Here is a 26,676-nt window from a genome sequence, read left to right as displayed (position 1 = left end):
AACCAAAAACAAATATTGCATCGATCTCATAATATTAATGTTTCGTTTGGGACAAATGAAATCAATGCAGTAGGAAAAGCACGAATTCTTACGTGAATTAATCTCTTTTTTTAAAAATATTTTTCAATTAAAAATTAAAAAATGTGTAAAAATCATTTTGTAGGAAAAAATAAGCTTCGTTATATTTACGAAGAGATCATTTTGTACGCAAGCATTTTCCCGAAAAAAGAAAATAACTATCTCACGTAAAACAAGTAGATTAAAAACTCTACCTAAAAATTATACAAATATCCAAAATAAAAATTTTATCTCTAAATTTTGACTTATATTTTAATGTAGGGTTAAATTTTTACGAAGATGGTTCACGCATTATATTTTAATATTATATATTTTTATAAACTCATCCTTTTAAAACTATTAAATAAAAATATATTTAATTTCCTAAAAACATAAAACACATTTAACACTTAAAAAATATATCAATGTGTAGAAAACATGAATAGTTTTAGTGTCTATGCTAAAATTGACTATGTTTGATAGAATATTTTTTCTATTTGTTTTAGGGAAACATTATTTAAGAATAGATGTTATTTACCTTCCTTTCATTTTTGTTAGTTTAGTTTATTTTGTAGGTTTTGGTCTAGTCTTCTCACTCTTGTCTTCTTTCTTCTTTTGAATATATTTCAATAATTATGCAACAAATAATTGATAGTCCTTAGGATGCGAATGTTGTTCGGATGTCTTAAATTTATTGTGATGCTTTTGCATGCTTCACATTTTATTTTAAAAAAATAAACAAGCAGTAGGATTAAAGAGAATTAAGGAGTTGGATAGAAGTGATTAATGTGTTAAATCCAATGTTGAGTCATTCGAATAGTGTTTAAGTTCGATCTTTGACAGAAATAATTATTAGTCAAACGTTACTTGCCCCCAATCAAACTAGATTAATTTAAGAAAAAACCTTAAAATGTGAGTGAAAGTAAAAAGGAGAATTTATTACCGGATGATTTAGAAGGAATCAAAGAAAAAAAACGGAAGGCATTAGCTTCAAATTCGGAACGGGCCGTTTTGATTTCAGAACTGGCCGTTCCAGATTCAAAAATTACTCATAACAGACTAGTCCGAAACTCCACATTCCGATGATCAAAATGGTCATTCCGGTGAAGTCCGACGTCTATAAATATGAGCCTCGTGTATATAGTGCTCAGGATAAAAAAAATTGCATACTAGAGTCTCATATAGCTTGAATTCTTCTCTTTCTCCCTGTTCTTGTATTTCTTGAGATTTGTAAGGTAAATTGTAGTGTGTAAGGCAGCTAAAAAGCGCCTTAAGTCAACGATATTAGAAGCATCTTTTATAAAAGCTCGCTCAGGAGGTATTCCCATCAATTTCCTTCTCTACCATTTACTATTTCTGTCACAAATATTATTGTAAATAAAAGCAATCATGTAAACGTCTTAAGTTCAACGTGTAATTTTAAGATTAAGCATGTAAATAATCATTAATAAAGAGAACCAAATATGTGAACTTTTACTCTCTATCTCGCTAATTTCATCATAGGATATTGATATAGGTGTTGTACCATCACTACAAGAAATTTTGAAATTACAGACGACCAAAATTTGTGATTAATCCAAAAAAATTGTGGTTAACACTTCATTTTTGATGGATTACAGACGGAAAATGATTCGTCGGTAAATTGCTCATCTGAAACATTTACCGAAGAATTATAATTCGTGGGTAACTTTCTGACGAAATTACCACGGATTTGATAATATTTTTAAAAAATAATTTTGAAATTATATTAAATAACACCCTTATTTAGTGCAACATCCCTCATATCTGACCTTTTAGCAACTCCACTTCACGACACTTCACGCAACTCCTCATTGGTCAGAACCCTTCACCGATCAGAACCCTCCATGGATAAACCTTTTTGAGATATTCATCCGCTTTTAAGATCATAGATTGACCCCACAAATCCCACAAATCAACACAAGACTTTTCAGCATGCCCTGTCGTCACTCGCACATTTTTCTGGAAAACATCCCAGAAGGTCACCCATCCCTAAATTACTTCATGTCAGGCATGCTTAATTGTGAAGAGTAGATGCATCTTATTGGTATTAATAGTACAAATTAATTTCTTTAAGTCATCCACAACTATACAATCTCATACTTGTACAATCTTTGGATCCCTCTCATTCTAGTATATTTCACAAATTACAATATAATATAATACAATAATTTTTATGTAAATTAAAAAATACTAATATTTTAGTCTATGTATTTCACAAGTTACATTTTTATTATATATAATTAAAATTTATAATAAATTATATATAAAAATAAATATTATAGTTAAATCAATAAATCATATTTAAAATTTGTATAAATATATATTAAATTAAAATTAGTAACTAATCAAAGAATAATTAACTTCTATATATAAAGCTGATGAGTCATTATTTTTCCTTACTTTCTTACCTTTCTGTACTTATTTTAATCTCTTATCTGTACTTAATTGTTTATATTCTGTACTGTTTTCTATTTGGGTTTTAATTGGACCGGTAATTCATATTTTAATTAATTTGAATTTTCTAAATCTAATTATTCCAAATTTCATTTTCAGGGCAGTTTAATAATTATCTGGGCTTGGAATTAATTTTTGGACTACAAGTGGAGCTGCCACGTCATCTACCACATCATCTGCCATGTCACTGCTGCACCATTTTTTCCACCTCAGCATTTAATTGCAATCTGTATTTTATTTTATTGAACTTGGGTCAGACTTGTATTTTTATTTGGGCCCAATTTCGTTTTTTAGGTCATAGGTCTAGGGTAGGGCTGACTTGGCAGCCACTAGTTTGAATATTCTAAAGTGACTACGTGAACAGTAGCCCCCTTCATTATTGTGGACATTTTTGGCTTCTCTCTTGTTCTTCTGTTTACGTTTTGCTCTCTTGTAGCCCAGTTTTACGTTTTGTTCTCTAGGAGCTGCCATTTTCGTTTTGCCTCTTCTTCTCTGGTTGTGGAACTTGAATATTTACATTTTGAAGAATACATTGCATTTTCGTTTCTCTTCTCTGCCTTGCATTTTCGTTTCCATTTTCGTTTCCATTTTCGTTTCCATTTTCGTTTCTGTTTCTGTTGTATTTTAATGGAAGGCTAAAAACCTCTGGGTTGGCTTCTTGTTGTGGATTGTAATCTCTGTTTGAGGTTCAGTTATGGTTGTATATCTCTGTTCTGCTTTGTCTTCTTCATTTAACCTCTGTATCAATGTCACAGTTGCTTAATCTGTGAAGAGGTTGATGTTGTATACATTTGCTTAATTCGTGAGGGAAATCTTGAGTTAATCTTCGCTTAGTTGGTTAACTCGGATGAACAAGGATTAAGTGGTTAATGGAGTAATCTTTTGAGAACCAGGGATAAGAGAGTTATAATCCAAACAAGGAGCCAATCTATTTTACTTACTGTGTTATCTGCGTTTATTGTGTTACAAACTGAATTTCTGAACCAAACCCCCCCATTTCGTGTGTTTAAGCCTTTAACAGTAAAAGACGGTCCTTGGGAGACGGCCTAGGAGTCACTTCCTAGTACTACATTTACTTGTATTTATTTGATCGGATACGACTTCGATCAAAAGCACAAATATCTTTCTTATGCTATAGCGTTTTTAGAGACTTTTCTTTAACTAGAAGAATTTTATATATTTTTTTATCTAATTTAGTTTTTATTTATAATTATTACTTATAAATTGATTTTATTATTTTTATCATAAATTTAATAAAAAATTATTACTAAAGGATTTATCCGTCGTTAATTACTAACAGATTTATCTGTCGGTAAATTACCAACAGATTTATGATCTATCGGTAATTACTCATGGATTTATCTGTCGGTAATTACTCACAGATTTATCCGTAGGTACCTACGAATTTATCCATCGGTAATTACCCACAGATATATCTGTGGGTAATTATCTAATTTAAATTTTATTTATCATAATTACTTATAAATTAATTTTATTATTTTTAACATAAATTATTAATAAAAAATAATTACCCACGAATTTATCTATCGATAATTACTCACGGATAAATCTGCGGACAATTACCCACGGATACATTCGTGAGTAATTCCATGGATAATTATCTAATTTAATTTTTATTTATCATAATTACTTATGAATTAATTTTATTATTTTTTAAATAATTTATTAATAAAAAAATAATTACCCACAAATACATTCGTTGATAATTTTGTGGGTATTGTTGATAATATTTTTTAAAAAATCATTTTAAAATTGTATTAAATGATAATATTGTTTTATTAAAAATAATATAGTTCAAAATTGGTAAAATTATTATAAATGTTAAGAAATTATCTTTTGATTTTAGACTAACATGTATCAATGTCATTTCACTAATTATATATTTCTCAATTTAAATAAAATTAACTATATAATATTAAAATATGTTGATAGTAAATTATTATTTTATACTATCATTTAATTATAAATTATATATATATGATAGTTGTTATGGTAAATTAATTAGCATGAGAAAATTAGTTAAGTATTTAAGAATTTAATTTGTTAATCTTTTATCATTAAACTTTTTAAAGTTACCCACGAATTTTTTTTGCATTTTATATGAACAACATCTAGATAGATAATCCGTGGAAAATATCTGTCTGAAACATCGTAATTTTCCCACAAAAAAAATTCGTTGGTAACATCCATCTGAAATTTCTAAAGGAAAAAATATGTGGGTAATATCCGTCGAAATCATTTATCTTTCAGACGGACACATATTTGTAGAAAAAATTCATCCGTAATGTCATTTTTCAAACAGATATTTATTCATGGGAAAAAATCTATCGGTAATGAGTGTTTCTTTTGTATTGGGTGTCTAACACATTCCAAACTCAATTTTGGTTACGAATTAAAGCCATTTTGGTAATTTTAAAAATATACTATTTTTCCAATATTTTGAATAAAACATTGGTGGTGACTCCTTCGAACTCTTTTTCTAAAATCATTGATTAGGGATTAGTCTGATTTTCGAGTATTCCGTAACCAATAAGATTTTCAAAATAGAAGTCTAAACCATCTATCGACAAGATCAAAATTTTTTGGGTTCCGAAACTGAGTTAGGAAGAAAGTTTAATACATAAAAGACCACATTTTCCCTTTTTAAAACAAATTAAAAATTAATCTTTCTTTCTCTCCCTCTATTTCTCTTTCTCCCTCTCTTTCTCTTTCTCTTTCTCTCCCTATCCCTTACTTTCACTCCCCTCTCTCTTCCTCTCTCCCTCTCTCTCTCCCCTTATATTTCTCTTTCTCCCCTTCTCTATCTCACCTCCCCCTTTTTTCCTCTCTCTACCTCTCTCCTTCTATTTCTCTCTCTCTCTCTCTCTCTCACTCCCCCTCTCTTCCTCTCCCCTCTCCCCTCTCTCTCCCTTTCATATCTTTATTTCTCTATCTCTTTCTTGTATTTCATTATTTTTTGCCTTATCAATTTTATAATATTATTAAAGTTTGTTATATTTTTACATTTTAATGATATTTGTTAACATATATTTTTATTTTTATTTTACTTGTATGAAATAAAATAATATATTTTATCCTTCTTAATTATTAAATAACATTTTTCTTTGTTTATTTCTTTTGTTGAGTTTTATATTTAAATAATTTTAATTATAAATTTTCAACTTTTTACAATAGTTTAATGACATATTTAGAATAAGATTTGAGTAAATAAATATATATAATGAATTTATTTTAATAAAAGATAATTTTGTAAAAAGTATTTAAATAATTAGAAATATACCATAGTAACCAAATATAATTTTGATAGTCCTTAGGATGAGAACGTTAATAGGATGTCTTAGATTTATAGTGTGATGCTTTTGTATGCTTCATATTTTATTAAAAAAGAAAACAAAAAGAAGGATTAAAGAGAATCTAAGAGTTGGAAAGAAGTGATTAATGTGTTAAATCTAATGTAAAATCATTCAAATAGTGTCCAAGTTCAATCTTTAACAGCAACAATACAATCTTTAATTAAATATTACTTACCCAATCAAACTACATTTGTGACACCCTTACTACCCCAACACATACATCGTAATAATGTAATTAAATTAAGAAAAATAAACTTTTAAAGTTGGTAAAATGGTTCACATAAAAACCTTTAGAAACATTCTTCGATATCCAAAATATTTTGAAAATGAAACTTGGAAAATAAAACATAAGAGGTTATAAAATGTTTTCAAAATAATAAGTACAACTCCATTTACAAATAAATTTCATGTCCTAGAAGTCCTTTGCCCCGATGTCACAATATCATAGCATACCCATAACTCAACTATTGGCATTCTAGATGTCACTCATAGTCGGATCTTCCTCACCTAAAACATCCACAAATTATACGGTGAGAAAAGAAAACATTTATATGAAAAGCACACAAGAAAAATCTACAATATCGTCTCATCATAACTCATTACTTATTAAAGTATTTACAAGCATTTCTATCTATCCTAATTCTATGAATCACGCAACATCTTCACATCACAATTCACAATCACACCAATCCATCACAAATCTTGCAATTAACCTTATGCCAAGGTCACTCCTGTAGCATCTCTTGCTCGAGGTCGTGCCACCCGACATAAGCATTAATTGCCTCACACATCCCACCCTATGCCAAGGTCATGCCTGTAGCATCTCTTGCCCAAGGTCGTGCCACCCCCGACATAAGCATGAGAAATCCAACATCCTACACTGTGCCAAGGTCACGCCTGCAACATCTCTTGCTCGAGGTCGTGCCACCCCCGACATAAGCTTGAGGAATCACCCATCCCATACTATGCCAAGGTCACGCCTGTAGCATCTCTTGTCTAAGGTCGTGCCACCCCTGGTCACAAGTGTGAGGAACCACAATTACATTCACATTCACATCCACATTCACATTCACATCAACATCCACATCCACATCTACATCTCAATTCCACAATACATACACAATCCACACAAAATGGTGGTTCACATACCCCTCAAGTAATTCACCATGAATCCTCACCTAGATCATCAATTTTATCAAATAATATAACAATAACATTCATAAATTAATATAATAATCAATAGAATTAGCAATTTAATATAATGTTAACATAAACGATAAAATCCTCAATTATTCCAAAACCTAACTCACAAGCACTTTTCTACAATTTCGTTATCTCTCCTAGATCATCATTCTTAAAAATTAAATATATATTTCTCATCCTTAACATATACCGAATCTAATGGGATCATCAAATTCTCAAACAAAAATAATCTAATTTTTCCAAAACCTAGCATGCAGGCACTTTTCTATAATTCGTTCTCTCTCCCAAATCATCATTCTTACAAACTAAATATATATTCATAATCCTAAATATATACAGAATCACATAAGACCAATAATTCTCCAAACAGAAGTAATTATAAAATTACTCATAATCCTACGAGCTTCCTCTTCTACCCAATTCCCTCATGTAACTTTGCATACAAATAATCCTTTTTTTTCCCGTACCTGGATAAACAGTAGCTGAAACTAAGGATCTGGTTGATCTCCTCCGCTGGGTTCCCCTCGGCCTTCAAACAGTACAGAAGAAGAGAAGAGAGAAAAGAAGAAAAGAACTTAGAAAATGAGAGGTGTGCTTTTTAGGAGTGGTAGAGTGCTCTATTTATAGGCATCAGGCTTCGCCAGAATGGCCCGTTCCAAATCCGGAACGGCCCGTTCTGGACCCTTAACTCACGACTAAAAATCACATCTAGAACGACCCGTTCTCAAACCAGAATGGCCCGTTCTGGGATGCATTTAATACTCACAACGGTCATATTTTGGAACGGCCCGTTCTCAACTCTGGAACGACCCGTTCTCAATTTGGGAACGCCCCGTTCCCATCTAAAATTTGTAGACAATTTTTGTATTTTGGAACGGCCCGTTCCATTTCTGAAACGGCCCATTTCGGGCTACCAAAAGTAGGTCTATTTAGTAATTCGGAACGGTCCGTTCTAATTTTGGAACGGCCCGTTCCGGCCTACTAAACCACCTTAATTGGGCTCTTGGCCCAGTGAAAATTGGGCTGTTACAATTCTCCCCTCCTTTATGAAATTTCGTCCCCAAAATTTTTGCAATGGTTAGACTCCTCGCATCTTGCTTTCTAATTCCCATGCAACCTCACTACCTTATATATGTACAACTCTATCAAATTCACCAAGGAATGTCTATTATCAACAAGGGTAAGGTAAGTAAACTTAGTGAGTCTATTCACTACAACCCAAATAGAATCAAATTGTTAAGCATCTCAGACAAACCTACAACTAAGGTCTATCCCTCACCATCTCACTTCCAAAATGGAACTTCTACGTGCTACAAAAATTCCTAAAGACTTCTAGCATACTAAACACGAGTATACAAATTCCTCTACTCCTCTATTTATCTTAGGCCACCATGCTTCCACTGCACCACTCTGATACATCTTCCTAAGGTCCTGATACCTCTTAGTAGCTCCTAAATGAATGTTAAGAGTACTCTTATGTCCTTCCTCTAAAATCATCTTTCTTAATTCAAGGTTACTGAGCACCCAAGTTTGTTCTTGCACCTCAAAACAACGTTGATTTCTACTCAGAAATGGTTATCTATACCTATACCAATCTTCTCCACTTAGTTCCCTAAGAAAGGATCTGACTCCTAGGCTTCTCTAATCTCATCCATTCATTCACTAGTCACTTTCAACATAATCAATTCAATGTTCCTAAGGATAATCTCACACACCAAGCATAAGTCTCTAAATTCTTCAATCAAATTCAACCCTTAAATCATAAAAAATGATATATCAAAGGTCATCATAAGGCATCTGCCACAATATTGGTTTTACTTCTATGATCATCTCTAAAGATCAAGCACCTAAGCATAAGTTCACTAGGTATACATATTAGATCTCTAATTTCACCACTCCCTCTACACCCAAGTCAAACCCTTATCCATCACCTTATCCTATAGCCTCATATCTTGTCACCAAAATGAATCAACTAATTATGCTTCTCCAATTTCCTTCAACAATCCATTCGTTACTCAAGTCATACTTAGTCTCACACTACTAAGGGTAACCTTCTAATTTGAGCCAAAAAAGATTCATCTCTCTAATCATAAGGGAGGATAGATGCAAAGATTTACTACTTATCAGCCACCACATTGGCTTTGCCCGGATGATAACTAAGATCAAAATCATAGTCCTTAAGGAATTCTAACCATCTCCTTTGCCTCATATTTAATTCCTTTTGGTCAAATAAATACCTAAAACTCTTATGATCACTAAACACCTCAAATTTTGAACCATACAAATAATGTCTCCAAATCTTAAGTGTGAATACCACAGCTGCTAATTCAAGATCATGGGTGGGGTAATTCTTCTCATGTATTTTCAATTGCCTAGATGCATAAGATACGACCTTTGCTTCTTGCATTAACACTCCACCCAAACCCATCTTAGAAGCATCACAATAAACCACAAAAGTCTTACTAAGGTCAATTTTACTAAATACACAAGCACCCACCAACTGGTCCATAAGATCATCTATCCTAGGCAATGGATATTTATTCTTAATGATCACCTTGTTCAATTGGCGATAATCTACACACAATCTCATGCTACCATCCTTCTTCTTAACTAATAGTACGGGTGCTCCCCAAGGTGATACACTAGGCCTCACAAAGCCCTTCTCCAACAAGTCTTCTATTTGTTTCTTAAGCTCCACTAACTCTATGGGTGACATCCTGTAAGGTGCAATAGAAATAGGTCCTGTTCCTAGTACTAAGTCTATAAAAAATTCTACTTCTCTTCTAGGTGGTAAGCTAGACATATCATCAAAGAAGACATCCGAAAAGTCACACACAACAGGCAGTTCATTCACCAAAACATTACTCTCAAAACTCAAAGAAGCTAACAACATGTACACTTGGGCATCCTCTTGAAAAGATACCTTAACTTGGTTGGCAGTCAAATAATCCTTACTCACTTTTTCAACAGGCTCACCAAAAATAATAGATTTATTAGCAAAATTCAAAAGGACATGATTGGAAGATAACCAGTCCATACCCAGAATGACATCTAGCTGACTTAGAGGCAAACAAATTAAATCAACCATGGAATCTCCACCATCAATAATCAAAGGACACTTTAAACAAATATCAGAAGTAGGAACTGAACCACTAGTTGGTGTCTCTACTATTAATTCAAAAGATAAAGCAGAAACAGGTAATTTTAATTTGGACACACACGCATGCGATATGAAAGAGTGAGTCGCACCAGAGTCATACAAGACAATTTGAGGAGTTCCATCAATGAAACACATACCCTGGATTAAGTCTTTTGATTGAGTAGCTTCAGCACCACTCAAGGCAAACACCCTTCCCATCGCCCTAGGTTTGCTAGCACTCCCTCCAACTTCTATTGTTCCTTTCTTGTTCTTAGGGCATTCACGAGCTTTGTATCCTTTCTCTTGACAATTAAAACATGTTATTACTTTTGATGCCTGACACTCATATGCCCTATGACCTGGCTCTCCACATTTGAAGTAGTTGTTGTGTGGAACATAACCCACACTTCCCCCTTTAGAAGTTTGACTAGTTGTTGAAGCTTGACTCCTTTGTTGCACTGGACCTTGGTTATTCACTTTAGAACTCGAATCCCCAACAGACTTGGTGTAAGGTTTACCCTTACTAGATGACCCAAACTTATTATGATTCCTCATGGGTCCTCCACTCTTATAATGAGTTACTCTAGCACGATTGTCCTCATCATAGACTCAGCACTTGTTCACCAGTTCATGATATTGAGTGATCCCTTGATAATTGAAAACTTTTTTTATCTCAGGGCGAAGACCACTCACAAACTTCGCACATTTGTCCTCCTCATTGCCCACACCATCATACATAGGACAAAATCTAACTAAGTCTTCAAACTTAGTCACATACTCAGCCACATAATCTTCTCCTTGCTTCAACTCAAGAAATTCCACCTGTTTCTTATGTCTCACATCTCGGGGAAAGTATTTCTCCAAGAATAGTCGCTTAAAATTCTCCCAGTTCACTTGGGTACCTACAGCTATCATTCTTTGCAAATCACCTTGCCACCAGATGCCAGCCTCTCCAGAAAGCATGAAGGCAGCCAAAGTCACCTTCTGCACCAGAGGACATCCCATAGCTTGGAATATCTTTTCAATCTCAAATATCCAGTCAACAGCTCCATCAGGATTATAACCCCCATGGAAGCTAGGTGGATTATTTCGCTGGAATCTCTCCAACCAATCTATCTCTGGTCGTTGGTTCAAATTACCAAGAGCCTGAGCCATCGCTTGTAGAGCATCAGCGTTTGCACGATCGTTCCTACCTCTTGCCATTACTTTTCTGATCCCCAGAAAAGTTAACAATTATACTCTAATTAAAAATAAACAACAAACTTAATCAATCATCATACTAGCATATCAATAAGTTCAACAATCAATTCATTACATCATTTATCTACCAAACAAGCATAGTAGACTCATAACTCACGACCGATTGGATCAACCAGGCTCTGATACCACTAAATGTGACACCCTTACTACCCCAACACATACATCGTAATAATGTAATTAAATTAAGAAAAATAAACTTTCAAAGTTGGTAAAATGGTTCACATAAAAACCTTTAGAAACATTCTTCGATATCCAAAATATTTTGAACATGAAACTTGGAAAATAAAACATAAGAGGTTATAAAATGTTTTCCAAATAATAAGTACAACTCCATTTACAAATAAATTCCATGTCCTAGAAGTCATCTGCCCCGATGTCACAATATCAGAGCATACCCATAACTCAACTGTTGGCATTCTAGATGCCACTCATAGCCATATCTTCCTCACCTAAAACATCCACAAATTATACGATGAGAAAAGAAAACATCTATATGAAAAGCACACAAGAAAAATCTACAATATCGTCTCATCATAACTCATTACTTATTAAAGTATTTACAAGCATTTCTATCTATCCTAACTCTATGAATCACGCAACATCTTCACATCACAATTCACAATCACACCAATCCATCACAAATCTTGCAATTAATCCTATGCCAAGGTCACTCCTGTAGCATCTCTTGCTCGAGGTCGTGCCACCCCGACATAAGCATTAATTGCCTCACACATCCCACCCTATGCCAAGGTCACGCCTGTAGCATCTCTTGCCCAAGGTCATGCCACTCCCGACATAATAGCATGAGAAATTACACATCCTACACTGTGCCAAGGTCACACTTGCAACATCTCTTGCTCGAGGTCGTGCCACCCCCGACATAAGCATGAGGAATCACCCATCCCATACTATGCCAAGGTCACGCCTGTAGCATCTCTTGTCTAAGGTCGTGCCACCTCTGGTCACAAGTGTGAGGAACCACAATCACATTCACATTCACATCCATATCCACATCTCAATTCCACAATACATACACAATCCACACAAAATGGTGGTTCACATACCCCTCAGGTAATTCACCATGAATCCTCACCTAGATCATCAATTTTATCAAATAATATAACAATAACATTCATAAATTAATATAATAATCAATAGAATTAGCAATTTAATATAATCTTAACATAAACGGTAAAATTCCCAATTATTCCAAAACCTAACTCACAACACTTTTCTACAATTTCATTCTCTTTCCCAAATCATCATTCTTACAAATTAAATATATATTTCTCATCCTTAACATATACCGATTCTAATGGGATCATCAATTTCTCAAACAGAAATAATCCAATTTTTCCAAAACCTAGCCTGCAGACACTTTTCTATAATTTTGTTCTCTCTCCCAAATCATCATTCTTACAAACTAAATATATATTCATAATCCTAAATATATACAAAATCACATAAGACCAATAATTCTCCAAACAGAAGTAATTATAAAATTACTCATAATCTTACGAGCTTCCTCTTCTACCCAATTCCCTCATGTAACTTTGCATATAAATAATCACATTTTCCCCGTATCTGGATAAACAGTAGCTGAAACTAAGGATCTGGTTGATCTCCTCCGCTGGGTTCCCCTCGGCCTTTAGAGAGTGCAGAAGAAGAGAAAAGAGAAAAGAAGAAAAGAACTTAGAAAATGAGAGGTGTGTTTTTTTGGGAGTGGTAGAGTGCTCTATTTATAGGCATCAGGCTTCGCCGGAACGACCCGTTCCAAATCCGGAATGGCTCGTTCTGGACCCTTAACTCACGACTAAAAATCACATCCAGAACGACCCGTTCTCAAACCAGAACAGCCCGTTCTGGGATGCATTTAATACTCACAACAGTCATATTTTGGAACGGCCCGTTCTCAACTCTGGAACGGCCCGTTCTCAATTTGGGAACGCCCCATTCCCATCTAAAATTTGTAGACAATTTTTGTATTTTGGAAGGGCCCGTTCCATTTCTGAAACGGCCCGTTCCGGGCTACGAAAAATAGGTCTATTTAGTAATTTGGAACGGCCCGTTCCGGCCTACTAAACTACCTTAATTGGGTTCTTAGCTGAGTAAAAATTGGGCTGTTACAACATTAGTTTAAAAAAAAGCTTAGAATATGAGTGAAAGAATAAAAGAGAATAAAATAAGAGAATTTATTGCTGGAGGATTTAGATGGAATTCAAAGAAAAACAGCCGGAAGGCATTAGCTTTGATTATTTTATTTAGTCAAGTAATATTAACCATTACAAGCAAAGCATTTATTTACTCTTCCTCCCCCACCACGAAAAACCACAAGATTTTTCAAGGCCAGCGCCGGCGCTGGCGCATCATGCAGATGACGACGCAACCTTCACAAACTGAATCACCATCGGGTTCTTGTCGGTCACCACCAATCGCCGGTTACCTTTTGCGTCCTTATGAATCCCGATATTCTCACACGAGTCGTCCTCACGTGCGCAAAACATAAGCTTATAGTTGTTAAGTTTCGGCGAAGACGAAACACTCATAATCTTGAACCAACCCTCTACTGTGCTTTCGTAGCCGCCACTAATCTTAACAGCGGGCCCTTCCGGTAGCCCCTCCACAACGGTCCACCAGGGGTTGGACGCACACTCGGGCGAAGAAGAGAACCCAATGCGCACTTTGGAGTCTTCGGGGATGAAGTAGGAACGGAGTGAGGATGCAATTTTTACCGGTAGCCCGTTGACGACCTCAAAGGGAGATTGCACTACGGTGAGAGGGCACGTTTCTTTTCCGGTTCTGACTCGTTCTATGCCACCTCCTTTTCCCATTAAATCTGGCATGAGGTAGTATGCGGCAACGTTGTTCTCAACGGGTTCGCCATCGACGTCGAGAACGAGTTTAGCGGTGGTTGACGCTATGAATGCCGAAAGGAGAATGATGCTCAACACTGTGCTGCTCTTCATCTCTTCCGAAGCTATCGAAGGCTTTCTTTCAATTTCCAACAGTGTTAACTACTTATAGAAAAGGAAATGAGGGTTAGACACTCCTATTATAGTTCATATGGTAGCCAAAATTAATTATAGATGATATCGGTTTAATATGAAAGAGAATAGAGGGGGAAAATGGCATTTAGTTGATATGATGAAATTAAAAAAAAATGGGAATACTATATATTTATTATTATATTTTTAATTTATATTTTAGCAACCAATAATATATATATATATATATATATATATATATATATATTAATTCATATAAAAAATTTGCACAATATTATTATTTTTTTATTTCCCTATTATTAATAAATATAATAAATAATGTGATAGAGATATAAAAATAATATTTTGTTTTACAATTTATTGTATGAGACTATAAGAATCATTTTCCTTTTTCTCTTTTCGCTTTTTTTATTGGTATAATTAATTTCGCATGTATTATTTTCTTTTATATATATATATATATATATATATATATATATATATATATGCAATTATGCATTAAAGAACTATTTAGAGTATTCATATATCATTATTTAATATAATAAAAGATTGAAAGCGAGTAGAACAAAATATAGAAATGTTTATCTTTAATGTTTATCCATACGTTCTCTTCTTCACAAATAGTTCTACGTACTAATAAGAAAAACTAATAATATTTTATCGTTATATTACAGTTATTCCGTATTAGTGTTTGCAACAAGTATAAAACTAAAAAAAATATATTATATATTTTATAGTTTAATAAGCTATTTAATTAAAGAAAGATTCAAAAAGGCTCATGACACTCCTAATAATGTATTAAATCTTGTAAATTTTCTTTTTTTTTTTAAATTTTAAAGACTTATCATTAATTTGGTGTTATTATTTATAATGATTCTTTTTAGTTGTTGAATGTGCAATACTGCCTCAAAATTTTCTTAATACTAAATTAATATGATCAAATGATAACTTTTACTATCCCCACCGATAGATATAAAGTAGATTTTCTTAACTAAGTGAAGATATAAACAGTAGATTTTCTTAACTAAGTTATTGGGTCCGAATTATGTTTTTAAATACGAAATAGATTATATTAAAAGAAAAAAAAATTATTTTATGTATTTTAAAGATCTTTAATAAAGATTAATTGTTAATTTTGATTATAAATATTTTTTTATCGATAACAAGGTAAAAAAATAACTTTTACTTATTATAATTTTTTATTATGTGTTTTTTCTATTAATTCATGACTTATATATTATTTCATATTTATAAATATGCGGGTGATTATATATGATTAATGTAATATTATTTGGTATTTTATTTTATGACGATGTTAAATTAAAAGGTTATATCATTTTTTTTTAATAAAAATTATAGAGGTGTAGTAAAGTAATGATAACATTTTAATGGTGTTAAAAATGTTTATATATATACATATATGATTTCATGACATAATACACCGTCAATCTGACCAATGCATGTACCTAAATACACTCGGTGACACAGGAGATATGGAAGTAAACAATGAAGAATCCATGACAAAGAAAGATTATTTTGAACGTACGTGAGCTCAAAAATTTTGTTTATGTAACCTGTGTACATGTAGTATGTTTTAAAAGGTGGCAACTGGCAACCTCCAACGTACGTGTGCTTCACAAGAAAAATGAACAAAAATCAGGAATCATGAAGTGTGTAGGCTACGTGTTTTCCAATGAAACAAAATTCTCAATGATGTAAATCTATCACGGTGTCAATAGACGCTTCACACATTCTATGGACACGTTGTACGCGAATCTTACCATTAAGTATGATAAATTTAATTTTAATTTATGGTGTAATAAATAAAAAAATATTTAATGGATATGTGATTCCAGGTTTAACATATTACCACATAAAATCAAAGTCTCAATACTCAATCATTCTGGTTAGTTCAAATAGTAAGCTAACTTAGATTTACTCCGTTCAATAATTCATGTTATATATCAAATTTTAACAATTTAACTGTTGAATTTAAAGCTCTTAATGGATAAATCAAGTCTGTAAATTTTTAAAAATTTAAAAATTATTTGATACTTCATTTCATTAATTCAAATTGATAAATAATCATTGAATCATTTTATACATTGATTTGAATTAATGAAATGAAATATCAAATGATTTTCAAATTCTTTTTAAAAATTTGCATATATGATCTATGCATTAAGAACTTTAAATTCAACGGTTAGATTGTTGAAATTTGATGTATACTTACTCCAAGAGTTAACGGATCCCTCCTCATATAGAAAACCCTTAAGTAATCACACCCATGATAATTTATGCACAGACATGCTAATTGGATTTTTTTTATCTCTATGAAGGTTGTAGCTTCAAATGTTAACTTCCATATGTCGTTGGAATCACTTAAAATGAGGTTTAGAACTCAAGTCATGATCAAATTACTAAGCCGAGGTCAAACTATCATATTTAGACTAAAATACTACAATTTTATAATTTTTATAAATAGTAGATAACAAAGTTAAATATTGAGTTCAACATAGAAGTTTTAAATAATTGTCTTATCTTTTTTAAATAATTAATATTAACTTGATAGCATGTATATGACAATAGATATCGTGTTTGGACCACATGAAGTCATAGAAGATTAAGTTATGAAAATACAATTTGTGAGTAGTAATAGTGATTTGTTTTTACCATTTATGTGTTTGATGTTATAGATGACTTTACCCTTTAAACGTTTAATCCTAATTGGGGTATTTCAATGGTGTGACGTAGGATCATGATTTATAATACTAATAGTGATATAAGAATGATTAAGTGATGAGTTGAGTGAGTAGGTTAAGATTTGGTCTTGAATGTTAGGACTTGCTAGACAAGTTATATGTGATGGTGATGTGATGTTCTTGTGTGTGAGATAATAATATGGTGTGTTGTGTGTGAATCTGTGTGATGGTCATGCGATGTGAAATCTAAGACTAACCTAGTAATGTAAAAGTATGGGGGAAATTGCCTAGCTGAGATATAATTATTGTGACTTGAGAATTATGAATATGATTGATATAATATGTATTAAGTCTTGTGTGATGTATCATGTCCATAATGTTCGTTATGGGTACGATATGTAATACGTAACCAAAGAAGGTCCCCCTTATATAAAAGCTTGAGGATTAATGACCTTGTGAATAATTAGGTTTGGGAGCCACAATCTTGTCGTTTGTGTGCATGAGTTGAAACTTTTGCGACATAGCTATCCTAACACGCCACTAATGTATATCTTCCTAATGTTGAGTGCTATTGATGCAATCCTTGAAGAGAATGATGGTCAATCCTTTGCAAGAACAACTTCATCCAAGCTTCATCTCTTGACTAACTCGTGATGAACTATTGGACTAAACAAACAATGGAAGAGAGAGAGGTGTTGGCATAGAAGTTAGCTCCAAGAGAGTTGAAGCAAGGCAAGTGATCAAACTCCACAAGGAAGGTTTCCTTTGTTGGAGTCTTCAAGGAGTAAATTTTCCTAAGAACTTTATTAAGACTTTTGGAAGAGATAATTATACAGAAAATATACTCTCATAAATCTCAAAAGTGAAGGAAAAAGTGTTATATAGAGGTTTGGGTTCCTAATGGCTTGCTTAAGAAGCTTGGTACCGCCATCTGAATTTGAATTCAAATTCAAATTGCTTGACTAGCTTCTCCTTATACCATACGTTCCTTGCCTTCATATGCATGTACTCACATTTGATTTAAGGTGCATTTGAGTTGAATTTGGTGCTCCATGTGGTATATGTGCACATGGCTTCCTAATTCACTTTAAATGTGCCTTAAATTAAATTGCAAGTAACATATATCTTCCCTAAACTCTTCTAAGTCCTATACTACATGGCCTTTATATATAAAGCCAAAAATACCACTACAAAAAATACTCAATTTTGCGACCAAATTTAGCGACTGATTTTTTGTTGTTGTAATAGCGAGATAATTAGTTGCAGTTTTTATTTAATGGCCGAATTAGCGATCGAATATTTTCAGCATCAATTTTTCTGTCACTAATTCTGTTGCTACTCAGTTTGTAAATTACATATCCTTTAGCGATCGAATAGCGACCGAATTGTATGTAAATTTGCGACTGAATTGGTTTCTCTGGCTAAATTAGCGATGAAAAAATTTTGGTCGCTAAAAACAATACAAAAATATTATTTATAATAATCATAGCGACCAAATAAAAATCGGTTGCTAAATGTAAAGTTTTTAAAAAATTTAAGAATATATTTAAAAAAAAAAGGCAAATATAAAAATATATAATATTATTTTTATAATGATAAAAAAAATTAATGATAAGAAATAAAAATCATGACCCTTCCAATAAAATTATTTTATTTTTAAAATAATACATATTATATAATTTAAAATAGATAACATATCATAATGTATTAAAAAATGAGAAATATAATGCTATAAAAGAAATTTAAATAATAATTTTTTTAATTGAATCACTACAAAAAAACTAATTAAATATGGCGGTTTTAATATGGCAGTTTCAAGAAACTGTCACTATTTACTTTATAATACGATAGTTATAAAACTGCCATTATTTTCATTCAAAATATGGCATTTATAAGTGTCATTATTTTAACGACAAAAATGTATGTAAAATATTATATTGTTCTATTTTTAAAGATGTCATTATTATTTGCTTCTAAACTAAACTTTATTTTTTCTCAAATTTGACTTAATGAATTTTGAAATTTGAATTCCCATTTTTATATTTTATTATTTATTAAATAGATATTCATTTTATTAATTATTTAAAAAATTCATTAAGAAATTTTAAAAAATTAAAACTCTAATTTTTTCGCGCAGGGTGCACGCTGCCTTTTCACTCATCAGCAACCCCCTCCCCCTCTCTTTAAATCCCCAAACCCTCCTCCACTCCTACACCGCTACAAACCCTAGATTCAGACGAGGTAGCTCCTCCCACCGCCACCCAAACCCCGGATTCCCACTCCTCCACCCTCCTCCACCTCTCCTTCAACCAAGACTCTGGCTGCTTCGCTGTCGCCACCGACCGCGGCTTCCACATCTTCAACTACGAGCCCTTCCGCGAGATCTTCCGCTGCAACTTCGGCCCCGACGGTGGCGTGGGCCTGGTCCACATGCTCTTCCGATGCAACATCCTCGCCTTCGTGGGCGGCGGATCCGAACAAGTTGATGATCTGGGACGACCACCAGTCCCGGTGCATCGATGAGCTCTCCTTCCGGTCAGAGGTGAAGGGCGTCCGTCTCCGGTGTGACCGCATCGCGGTGGTCCTGGCCCACAAGATTGAGACTATTGCTAACCCTAAGGGCCTCTGCATTCAAGAACAACATAGGTAAATGAGAAGAAACTTCAATTAAGAATGAACAACAATGCCAAAATCACCCAAGGAATTGAAACTTGGTTGCATGGCTGCTTATAGTATTGGTTTGCAATCAGAATTAGAGTTTCATTTATTAAAGGTTTGTGCGTTGTGAATGTTATTTTAAACGCTATCTTTTCTTATTATGTGTCTGTTAGCACGATCTTTTTTTTTTCCTGTGAATCTTGTGGTTTGGATTTTTTCTTTATTTCTGTTTTTTCGAGTGTTCTTGGGTTGCTGTTTCATGTTTGAAATTGGGAGCTTAAGTTGAAAATATTGGTATTTATGTTGTGTTGAACTTTGATTTCAAATTAGGGAACTGAGAAGGAATGTGGAGAGCTTGGTATTTGTCTTTCTCTGTAAAAGGATGGTCCTGTGATGGGAAAGGAACCAATCTAACTCTAATTTGTTATGGATTTGATTTACATAGTGGTTGTTTCTTGATTCAGCTTCTTGTGGATCTTCAATATGTTCTCTTCAATTTATAATGGATATACATTCTGTTGGTTTATAGACACTTTGGTTGATGTCACGAATAATTATGAGAATGTTTTTGTAAAACGTGATGCAGACTTTGGATTTTTTTTCTTCTAGATAGAGGCATATGCTTGCCTAAACTGATAAATTACGATCTCTCCCTTGCCCCCAAATTCTAATTGGTTGTTTAGCTAATCTTTGAGCGCATATTCTTTGTAAAGTCTTGTTAAAAGGGCTTAGGTATCTATCATCTAACCAAAGTGAAAGAATTTGCTTATCATATCAGAAAGCTAGTCATTGTTCTTAAGGTTTATGCCTTCTATCTTATAATAATAATTATAGATGCCATTAATAAAATTCTCAATTAGTTAATGGCTTTGTTTTGAAGGCATTGTTCGTATGGATGTAAATAAAATTCATTGAATGTTTGCGGATTTTGTATGGTGCTCTTCTTGTTAACGAAAAAAGAAAAAGCTTATTTGAACTTAGACTTGTAACATTTAACTCTATGGGTCCTGTTAACATTAAACTCTATTAACTATATACTCCTATTTCATTAGGTTTGACGGGTTTATACAAATAATAAAAATGAATAAATAGTATATAGATGGACAATATAAAACTATAAATACTATTCTCATCCAATTATAGTTTCTATGTACAATAAGCTTGTTAATTTTTACTACTATAACTATTTTTAGTTGTCAGATTTCTAATTAGTTGATATTTATATGCATGGAAATTAAACTCTAATAAAACTCTTTTTTGCATATTTTTAGAAACCCTGTATTTAAACTTGTGAACAAAGAATAAGAATAATTGCTTAGTTAAGCAATTTTCCAAAATGGGCGATGTTTTAATTCGTATGGTCAGGGTTTTAATGGGTGATACCATGTGTTTTCATACCTGAAGATTTGGCTGCTATGGCTGCTGGCTTAGTTCATACTTCTGTTAATCAAGTATATAATTAAATAGTTGAAAATGATTGAGTTAAGAAATGTGCATATGTTGTCTTAGTTTTATTATATTACGTGATTGAAATTAATTGATATAAAATTATTTTTATTATTTCAGGTATCAGATGTTGGAAGTGGTGCTCCATCACCAAACAACATAAGAGGATCTTCAAGAGGAAGCAATGGTGATAATGAGGGTAGCCAAAGGAAGGCTAGTTAGGCACATTAGTATATTAGAAAATGCTACTTTAGTTTCTGTAATGAATTTAAAACTTATGAAGTACTTTGACTCTGTTTGATATAACTATTTATGTTTTACCTAGTACAAGTAATGAATGAATCAACTTTATGTTTTGTATTTTGTTATTACAAGTTGAAGTATATTGAATGAACTTGGTTGTTTGAATGTTTTAAGAGTTGTTGATTACTTCGATTTCACACAATTATGACATTTTAAATATACAGGTGTTTTTAATATTAAAAATATTTAATTAAAAATTTAATTTTTATAAATAATTATGATGAAAAAAAATATTTATTTGAAAATTACGACAGTTAGAAGCGTCATATTTTTATGTACAAATTGTTATAATAATGGCAGTTTGATCATGCCATATTATTATGGAAATAATGGCGCTCAAAATTGTCATTATTAACCTATATAATTATTTTTTATTTTGTAACTTAAGACATTTTAGAGTGTCATTATTTACACTTCTAAACCGTCGCTTTACACAATGTATTAAATGGCGGCTGTTGCGACGGTGCGCTTGTAACCATCGTTTTTTACTTTGTGGCGGCATAAATTATGGCGCTACAGGGAACCGCCACACATGTATATATTGACGGTCATAAATGTCATTATTTATAATTATAACTGCCATTATTAACGCGTTTTTTTGTAGTGAATCTTTTAAAAAATTTGGATTAATTTGAATAATAATTTATCTATCAAATTTATTTATTTTTCTCTTGAGAAATTTATTTCTCTCTTATCATACTTAATATTTTATTTTATTAGATAATATGAAAATACACAATTTATTGTGCTTTCCAATTTTGTTAAAGTAAAGAAACTTCTTTTTAATTTGTAAATATTATTTTATTTCAATTATTGTTTTAAAAATTAAACTTAAACATCTATTTCAGTTGATATAAAAGTGTTAGTTCCATTAACTTAAAAATAATTGGTTTATATAAGGATTAATAAGAACTTATCAAACAAATCTAAAATCGATCAAAAAATTAGATGTTTTTAAAAAAAAAAATTGTGTTAACTTAACAATAAACATCACAAAATTTTAAAATGTATTTTTCATTTAATTATTCATAAAAAAATACTTTTAAATTAAGCATTCACCAAAAAAGATACTTTTAATTAAAATATTTTTTAATTTTATTAATTCATTGTCATCCTTTCAATTGATTAAAAAGTGATAAAATATAATTAATGTTCAATTAGTTTAATAAATAAAAATTATAAAATAAATTATATATAAATATACACACCAATAACATGTGAGTTATAGTACTGATTCAATATTACTGACAAATTTATATTTGTCAAAAATATAAGAGTTTTTGACAAAAATTGGCAATCATATATTAAAAAAAATCTTTAATAAAACTTTAAATATATATATATATATATATATATATATATATATATATAGAGAGAGAGAGAGAGAGAGAGAGAGGAGGAGAAGGAGGAATCAAATGACTCAAAAAGTAACTCTTAGTAAAATTACTAAGCTCAATAACTTATGGTATATGTTGAATTTCATTGATCTAATTATTAAATTAAAAGTTATTAAATTTTAGTAATAATTAATATAGAAAATATTGATTAGCTTTGGAATAAATTATTTGCAAACAATATAGTTGAAAAATTAATTATTTTAAATTATTTAACTAAAATCTTATTAACAATTTACTATATATATGATTTTGATATTTTTGTATAACTAATATCTGGTTTTAAACTTGCTATGAAAATATTATGATATAACTTGATAAGATTTTAAATTAGTACTTTATTAATAGTTGATAATTAGAAAATAAAACAAGCATAAATACATTTTTTGAATTTTATATCTTAGATTTAAGATGAATAAATATATTAAGTTAATTAATAATTTATTTAAAATGTTAAAATTTAATTTATAAAAATAATATTTTAAAAGAGAAGGATTATAATAATACCGGTGTAACTTTTACTAAGTATTACATCGCTCAATAACTCTATATTAAATCTGAATTTTACAAATTCAATCGTTAGATTGAAAGTTTTTTACTCTTAGAGCATATATACAAAATTTTATATGAATTCAAGATGATTTGATACTTCATTCTTGTAAAACAAAATTGATGTAATATATACATTTCAAAATATACTAAAATATGAGCACTTTGATTACCTTCAAGTTGTTGTTCAATTTTAACAAAACTTGATATAAACATATAAAGTGATATGAACTTTCAATCTAACAGTTGAACTTACAAAATTCACATTTAATATAAAGTTATTGAGCGGTGTAATACTTAGTAAAAGTTATACCAGTGTATATTATAACCCTTCTCATTTTAAAATATATAAATTATTATTTAAACTTTTAAATTTATAATAAATAATTTAAATTGTATCATAATATTAATTTTAAATAGAAATAACTAGATTGTTAATTATAAAAATAAGTATATATATAAATAAAGATTAATTAAATATAATATAATATAATAATAATTATTAGTAATATAATTATTATATATATTATTATATATTTATAATGGTCCAGACACATCGAAATGAGAATGATTCAAAGATAGTATAAGTATGAGATTGTATAGTTGAGGATGACTTAAATGGATTAATTTGTACTACATACACTAGCAACATGCATCTGCTTTTCGGTAGCTTATCTCATCAGAACTCCATAGTTAAGTGTGCTTGACTTGGAGTAATATAGAGATGGGTGACCTTCTGGGAAGTTTCCCAGAGACTATATAATTAAGGACAAAACTTGCTGAAAAGTGAAGTATTGTGAAATATAATCTTTGAGAGACCAAATATGAGTGGTTCAAAAATAAATTTCCGTCGCTATATAGCTTGCGACCAGATTTTTGCAACTACTTAAATTCAATTGCTAAGGTAAATAGTGACCGATTTTAACAATTTAGCAATTGATTTTGGTGGTCGCTAAATGTCATATTTTTTGTAGTGACCTGTACAATATATAATTCTTAAAATAAAAAGACAAACAAACAAGCCCAATATTAATTATATAATACCTTAGACCCACTAAGCCTAAAAATAGGTCTAATAAGCCCAAGGCCCACAAACTCTAGAAGCCCAAAATATAAGGCCTAAAATACGAATCTAAACATTATTCTAAGGCATATATTTAATGAAAAGAAAATACTCTAAGAGATAACCCAAAAAAATAAAAGCTTAGGCCCATTATCCTCCATGTTGGCCCATTCTTCATAAATCCTCCTTATCATGGCCCTAGTAGTAGGCCCTTTGGCCAAGGGTCTTTCATCAGCTATGATGGCATTGACCTGACATATTCTCCTAGGCTACTCATGCCTTTGGATGGGGATATGATTTTATTGGAAACACATGCATATTGTTTAGGAGAATCTTGTCCATTGCATAAGTATAACATCCTCATTGATTGTGAATTATATATGAATTGATGATCGATGATATGTATATTATAGGCTTTGTTGCATCTTGCGGATTAATTAATAACATACATATGTTGTTTAACTATATCATGATTAATTGTTAACTATGAATGCGAGTAATGTTGAATGTATGCAATAATTCTTGTTGTCACTAAGTATGATTATTGTTGTTTATTTATGTGTGGCTACTCAACCATTCTTACACTAGTAGCTGGAGTGAGATGATTCTTACTCTCTTTTTCTTTTGTTGTATTGGTGTTGGTCTATAGGTGAGCTTAATTATGATAATGATGTGCTTAAAGGCAATGTTTAGACTTTGTGATGGGAGTATTCTATAGTAGGATGTGACATTAGCGTAATAGTTATGAATTCATATTTTTAGTTAATTATTTTAAACTTCGTTGGTGGAATTAGTATTCGTTTTAATTCTTATTTCACTGTAATTACTTTCTCAAACAATTTTGCCTTTTGTTTTTAAATGTGATGCTTTTAACTAGGAGGTTTTATGTATTTATCAGAATTATTTGCAAAACTCTTTTGATAAATTTGAACCAATATGTTATACTAGTATGTGGGATAAAGGGTGTCATATTTAGTGGTATAAGAGTTTGATTGATTCAAATTGGATTGTGTGTTATGTGTCCTGATCACGTGTTTTATGTGTACTCTAATTTGTGATTTGTTATGTGTTGTTGTGTGGTTGATTGCCTTGATTCTTTTATTTTCTTGTTTGTTTAGATACTTCTTGCTTATGTAAGGAGTAATGGTTGTTGGTGGTATTACTCGTGTTGTCAGCATTGGTACAAGTGGAAATGGACAATGTTTGCATGCTATACTTTCTAAAACAGTTGAAAAATTCTTGTGTGTGATATTGTACCTTTTAGTTACCACTTTGTGATATTTATCTTTCAACTAATTTATTTATATTTATTTCAAATATATTTAGTTTTATAACACCCTAATTTTCACAAATTATATGAAGGCCCAAAGCCCAATAAGGGTGATTTAGTAGCCTAGAACTGGTCGTTCCCAAACTAGAACAGGCCATTCCAAACTACTAAAAAGACCTATATTTAGTAGCCCAGAACGGGTCATTCTAAAATTAGAACGGGCCATTCCAAACTACTAAAAAGGCCTATAACCCTAATTGAGAACGGGCCGCTTTGGTTTAAGAACGGGTCGTTCCAAACATGGTCGTTATGTGTTAAAACGCAACCCCAGAATGGGTGGTTTTGGTTAAAGAACAGGCCGTTTTGGTTTAAGAACGGGTCGTTTTAGATGTGAATTTTACACATGATGAATGAGTCCAGAACTGACTATTTTGGATCCGAAACGGCCCGTTCTGACCACTTCTGACATCTATAAATAGCAGACTCTAGCACTACTTCTAGACACACTCTCTGAAGACCAAGGAGAACCAAGAGAAGGAGATCAACCAGATTCCGCTCTAGCTTCGTCTTCTGCTTATCTAGGTAAGGGGGAGTAAGAAACCTCGCTCTGGGTGTGGGAATGTATGTTGGGTAGTGGGATTGACCCTCAATCTATGTTTGTTGTATGCTCATATGAGGAGTTTTTCTCATTTGTATATTTTTCATCCCTATTTCTCCCTGAATGTTCTAATTGATGTAATTATTTAGTATGTACGTATGAGTAGTGTTTGTGTTAGGA

At 31.7% G+C, this 26,676-nt stretch overlaps 1 protein-coding gene and 1 long non-coding RNA gene across 2 annotated transcripts; one reads left to right on the top strand and one right to left on the bottom strand.

Moving 5' to 3' along the window:
• Positions 1 to 13,725: 13,725 nt before the first annotated feature.
• On the bottom strand, positions 13,726 to 14,568 carry LOC109806415 (trypsin inhibitor 1A). Its single transcript, XM_020368808.3, has one exon. The coding sequence runs from the start codon at positions 14,472 to 14,474 to the stop codon at positions 13,875 to 13,877; it is 600 nt and encodes a 199-aa protein (XP_020224397.1). The 5' UTR covers positions 14,475 to 14,568; the 3' UTR covers positions 13,726 to 13,874.
• A 4,379-nt stretch (positions 14,569 to 18,947) lies between these two features.
• On the top strand, positions 18,948 to 21,735 carry LOC145956820 (uncharacterized). The gene is made up of 2 exons (XR_014433081.1): positions 18,948 to 19,861; positions 21,440 to 21,735. It is a non-coding gene; the product is annotated as an uncharacterized LOC145956820 (long non-coding RNA).
• The last annotated feature ends 4,941 nt before the right edge of the window (positions 21,736 to 26,676 follow it).

Source organism: Cajanus cajan, chromosome 4, assembly GCF_000230855.2.
Source record: "Cajanus cajan strain Asha chromosome 4, NIPB_CcT2T_4, whole genome shotgun sequence".
In the NCBI taxonomy this organism is placed as follows: Eukaryota; Viridiplantae; Streptophyta; class Magnoliopsida; order Fabales; family Fabaceae; genus Cajanus; species Cajanus cajan.
This window is presented reverse-complemented; position numbering and strand designations above follow the sequence as displayed.

What these genes read in the sequence shown, in the direction of transcription:
- LOC109806415 (XM_020368808.3), bottom strand. Translation starts at nt 14,474, where the DNA reads ATGAAGAGCAGCACAGTGTTGAGCATCATTCTCCTTTCGGCATTCATA.